Raw genomic sequence first — 5,774 nt, 5'->3', positions numbered from 1 at the left:
GAGAATGGTTGGAGGGCGGGGATGGAGGAGGGTTAACAAACTGGCTAGTCCGAGAGCTGACAAAAATAATTTAGCCCCTGCAAGTCGCTTGCTCGCTGATACATGGGAGAGACAGGGTGACTCACAATCCTGAATTCCCCCAGAAAGCGTCACAACCTTCTTGAACCTTTCTGGGGCTGCCACACATAGTTGGAACACAATAAAAGAAAAAAAAAAACAATCCAAATAAAGCTCAGTGATAACCTGCATGATGAGGAATGAGATTGCAGTGGAGCGGAAACTGAGTTCTCCTGCTTCCACCTCCCAATCAGTAACGCAGTATGGAGTAAACAGGCTCAAGAGAAAGTGAGCAATTTGTGCATCACTTTCCAGTGGGCATCTTTCACCTCCTTGTTCCTCAGGCTGTAGATCAAGGGGTTCAGCATGGGGATCACCACTGTGTAGAACACGGAGGCTATTTTGTCAGTGTCCAGGGAGTAACTGGTGGAGGGTCGGAAATACATGAAGAGGAGGGAGCCATGGAACATGGCTACGGCCGTCAAATGGGAGGTGCAGGTGGAGAAGGCTTTGCGCCTGCCCTCGGCGGAGCGGATCCGCAGGATGGTGATGATGATATATGCGTAGGAGAGGAGAATGATCACAATGCTGCTCACGACCACGCAGCCAATCAAGGCAAACATCACAATCTCATTGACGCGTGTGTCGGAACAGGAGAGCGACAATATCGGTGGAACATCACAGAGGAAATGATTGATGGCATTGGAGCTGCAGAATGATAAACGAAAAGTAAAAACGGTGTGTACCACTGAGTCCAGCAAGCCCACGGCATACACCCCAGCCACCAGCTGATGACAGAGCCATCGGGACATGGTGACTGTATAGAGCAGCGGGTTACAGATGGCCACATAACGGTCGTATGCCATCACAGACAGCAGGAGGCAATCTACGTGACCGAAAGTACTAAAGAGATACATTTGCACAGCGCAGGCATTGTACGAAATCCTTTTACTCTCGGCTAAGAAGTTCAGCAGCATCCTAGGGGAAATTATGGAGGAATAGCACAGATCAGAGAAAGACAAATGACCGAGGAAAAAGTACATGGGGGTGTGGAGACGGGAGTCAATCTTGATTAACACGATCATCCCCAGATTCCCTATCAAGGTGACAATGTAGATCACTAGGAACAAGACAAAGAGAGGGACCTGAAGCTCTGGACGATCTGTCAGTCCTGAGAGAATGAACTCGGTCACCGTTGAGTGATTTCCCTTTTCCATCTCCTCCGAACCAAGACCAGGGAGCTGCAGTGACGTGGGCAGGCAGGTGGCTCAGGAATTCTATCCCCTCCCTAGAAGGAGAGGAAGGGAAGAAATTATGGAGGTTAGTTTCTTAGGGGACTCCCCTGCTGAATCAAGAAAAGGCCTTAGTCCACAGAGCCAGAGGTTCAGAGCCGATCATTCCAGTTATCTGAAAAAATGGACACACAGCAGAAATGTAAGAACTAGTGGGTTAACTATGCCCCACACATGGGCGTGGCTGTTCCTACACACAGCAGCAAACAGTGACTTCTGACTATTGCACGAGAATGTCGGGCTGAAAACAAGGGGTGAGAGTTTGTGCCAAGCGGCACTCTTCTCAGTTCATACAAGGTGGGCTCTGCCATTTCAGTTCTGGGTTACTTAGTGTGATCATTAAGCCTGTCAGAAAATGAAAATGGGCTTTGCATTACTTTGTATGAAAACCCAGAGTCACAACACAATGCACACACCACACCACCCCCGCCCCCGGCACCTGTAAACTGCTGCTTTCTCCAGAAGATGAGGGTTTTTTCCTTTAGCACAAGGCATAGAACGTGATGCTTTGGCTTCCAAAGATCTTGGTTCAATCCCAGGTGATGACCACAGTGTCTGAATTTGTATGTAAGCATGATTCAGTCCAACTGCATGGACCTGCAGAAGACAGAGAGATATATCTTTGCTTCCCCATCAAGAGAAGCTGCTACTCGGGAGAATTCAGGAGGTTTTACACTGTTCTTGTTGACCTGGGGGACATGATCCCTGAAGCAATCGGGTTCACCAAGGCGCACAACACACAATTAAAACGCACTGGGTTGGCCAAAGCTACCCCAGTGTAACTCATACACTGGGGTTTAATCTGTTGCACTCTTTGCTCCTTTTGTTATTAAACAGCCCCATGTCTGCACAATTACCCATGGCAGAGTTAGGGGTATGTTTCATTCCGCTGCTTTCACTGTGCGCTGGGGGACGAGTGGCGTGGGTGTGATGACTATCATGGGCGTGGGGAGGAAAGGAGATTGAGGGAGAAAATGGGATGTCAATGGAGTTACCCCAGTGGAAGATCTCCGGGTCTCCAAATCCCTTCTTGTCCTACAAAATGATGCTGTCATCCTTCTTCCAACCCCATGACTGTGATTACAGCAAACACACCCGGGAATCGGTCTGCTATCCCACGCTGACCCCCACGCGCCCTGATGAATAACAATATTAACCAGCAACAGCTCCTTTATTCTTATTTTTTTTTCTCCCTTCTCTCCCCTCCCTTTCACATCTCCCCGTCTCTTTCCCCTAAGTCTTTCCATGGTGACTTTCTCCTCACGTGATTTCCATTCTCCCTGTCCCTTCTCTCCGGGCTAGATTGTCACAGTCCTTCCTCAGCAAGGGACAATAAGTCCTCTCCCCTCGCCCCTTGCTCAATGATGCTCAAATCATGGATTTTGGCCTTGATGGAGTTGGCAGGGGCTGCTCACCCAATAGACCCCTCTGGAAGCAAGCGGGTGGGGGAGATGACAAGGAGTGGGAGGAACCTCCCCCATAAGCGTGACAGAAACTGTGATTGTTTCTGGTCTCCTTGGGTGGTGCAGCTACCCACTGACCCATACTCGGGGCAAACTGTAAGGTTAAAATCTAGAATTGCATCTCCTTCCATTCATCCCCTTTCCCATCTTCCTACTCCTCTCTCTTTCTCTAACTTGTCCATCTTCAGTGTTCTCCTCTCAGCTCCTTCACCCTGCCCCCGTCTCCTCCTCTACCTCTGGTTCTCAGCCACTCCCACCTCCTCCTGTAGCTCTCGCTCATCAGTGTCAGTGCCCTTTGGGACAGGGAATCTCTCTTGTCCAATAACATAAGTGTCATAGAATCATAGAACATTAGGGTTGGAAGAGACCTCAGGAGGTCTTCCAGTCCAATACCCTGCTCAAAGCAGGACCAACCCCAGCTAAATCACCTCATCCCCCCCAGGGCTTTTTCAAGCTGGGCCTTAAAAACCTCTAAGGATGGAGATTCCACCACCTCCCGAGGGAACCCCTTTCTGTGCTTCCCCACCCTCCTAATCAAATAGACTTTCCTAACATCCAGCCTAGACCTCCCCCACTGCAACTTGAAACCATTGCTTCTTGTTCCGTTATCTGCCACCACTGAGAACAGCCAAGCTCCATCCTCTTTGGAACACCCTTCAGGTAATTGAAGGCTGCTATCAAATCCCCGCTCATTCTTCTCTTCTGCAGACTAAATAACCCCAGTTGCCTCAGCCTCTGCTCTTAAGTAAAGAGCTTTAGTCTTGTGACATGACTCAGTTACAACACCATCAGCTCAAGAGCACGACAAAGTTGAACTCTCTTCCTGTAGAGCCCACAACTTGGTTATTTCTGTGATACAGATGGGCCTTTACTGAACAATCACTGCCATGGAGAATGTCCTTGCAGCAGCCCCCTGTCCCTGGTCAAGCTAAGGAAGACAGAATGTGCATTCTTGATTTAGTTGGTGTTGGTCCCCCTTTGAGTAGGGGATTAGACTAGATGACCTCCTGAGGTCTCTTCCAACCTTAATATTCTATGATTCTATGATGATCCCCTGCCTTCTAGGGATGTCACACAGGAGAGCAAGGCTCTGTCAGAACCTAGATTCATAGATTTCCAGGGCAGATGGGACCTTTGTCATCATCTAGTCTGACTACCTGTACAACGTAGGCCAGAGAACTGCCCCCAAATCATTCCGAGAGCTGATTTTTTTTAGAAAAACCACCAATCTTGATTTAAAAATCGTCCTTGATGGAGAATCCACCATGACCCTTGGTAAATTGTTCCAGTGGTTACTTACCTTTACTCTTAAAAATGGGTGCCTTATTTTCAGTCTGAATTTGCTAATGGTGCAGCATGTCTTCAGAGAAGTCCTGTTATGGTGAATGAATGTCTCATGGTGGAAAGAGAAATAAGTCCCTCAACCACTTATGAATGTGAGGTGTGGGGTGAGGGTGGAATTGGGGAAAGCTCTGTGTCTTGTACTCTCAGAAGGACAGACACCCTCCTTTCTACTGTGGGATGTTACCTTGCACTTCATATGATTTTCCAGGATGATCCAAATTCTTCCCCCCTTTCCGCCCCCCATGCACCAGGCTGGTAGCACGAAGCGGGCACAAAGCCAACCCAGTCACCAAGTTGAGAAGTCCCCTGCCATGGGTGAGTTGCTGGGTAACATAGAGTAGGGGTAGCCATATCTACACCATTAGCTCTAGCCGGTTGCCAGTTTAGGGGTGGGGCCAGAGAAAAGGGGGTGTGGACAGAGTGGCCTTGTGCTCTGTTGAGCTTTGCCCAGCACACTACAGCCTCATCCCAAAACAATAGTATTTAAATACACAAACCAACCAGCCCTCATGGGATGATATTCATTATTCTGGCAAAGAGCAAGAATTTTATTCCGTTTTACATTTTTCCCACTCGGTGGCGATAGCACCACTAGGGATCCCCAGCTGTTGAGGGGCTGTTGATCCACCCTGACTCAGTGCAGCTCCCAGGCTGCCCTAAGTTGTAATGGGAGGGCTGAACTGAGCCATAGGCCCGCCCAAGGATTGGGGGCCACCAAGGTGCCCAGCTGAAGCCTGAGCCCTATTAATTTAGCAGATGTAAGAAAAAAAATAGCATTAAACAATGGCCCTGCCTGATACCAGTCAGCTCTGTGTTCTTGGGGAACCGAGCGCAGTATCCAGCCTGTCTGACTCATGAAGGACACTCCCTCCCACCAGCCTCTGCTTGAACCAAAACCGATCAGAAGAAAGACTTACAGAAAGCAATAAAAGGCAGTGGGAGACACACCTAAACCCCTCCTGACAAGGGGGACAGGATTAAGGCAACTCCACCAGGCCTCATCTGCACCAAAGATGGGACAGGGAGGCATCTCCATTAGCATGCGGAATGCAGAACAGAGATTCCAAGGCAAGAACCGCACTGAGCTCTGGGACCAGAACAGCAGGAAGCACTGCATCCTGGGGGAATCTCTGCTCCAGGTGTTAATCAACCTACGCCTGCACACACCCAGCTTAGCAGTTATCACACCAGTTCTGGTAATGAATCCTTGATTGATATCCAAAATACTAGAGCTGCCTAATTGCATTGTGAACTCCCTGGAAGGACCCCCATAGCCAGGAATGATCACTTCCTATTGTCTAGCCTAAAGAAAACCCTGGAGTCATCAGCATGAGCTTCAAATTAAGCATGTCTGCTTGCAGCATTGGGTCCTTAGCGAGCTACAATGGGGAGTAAGTAGAAAATCACCAGCCACTCATAAAACCATCTACGAGCAGTGGATGTAAGTGATGAATCAATGCCACCAAAGAATTGCAGCTCTTTGCTAGGCTGGACTAGGGGGCTTGCTATGTGGAAGCCTGCCACAGAGCACAGTGGTAAAGAGCGCATCCAGGTCCAGCTAGCTGATTGTGACCTCACTCACAATGGTGACACAGGAAGAAGAACATGAGAGTGGAGG

At 49.0% G+C, this 5,774-nt stretch overlaps 1 protein-coding gene across 1 annotated transcript; it reads right to left on the bottom strand.

Annotated features, from left to right (window-relative positions):
• Nucleotides 1-335: 335 nt before the first annotated feature.
• LOC141988502 (olfactory receptor-like protein OLF2) lies at nucleotides 336-1,274 on the bottom strand. The gene has a single exon (XM_074954299.1). The coding sequence runs from the start codon at nucleotides 1,272-1,274 to the stop codon at nucleotides 336-338; it is 939 nt and encodes a 312-aa protein (XP_074810400.1).
• Nucleotides 1,275-5,774: the final 4,500 nt, after the last annotated feature.

Source organism: Natator depressus, chromosome 6 (assembly GCF_965152275.1).
Source record: "Natator depressus isolate rNatDep1 chromosome 6, rNatDep2.hap1, whole genome shotgun sequence".
Classification (NCBI taxonomy): domain Eukaryota; kingdom Metazoa; phylum Chordata; order Testudines; family Cheloniidae; genus Natator; species Natator depressus.
The sequence above is the reverse complement of the archived record's forward strand: the minus strand, read 5'-3'. Positions and strand labels throughout refer to the sequence as shown.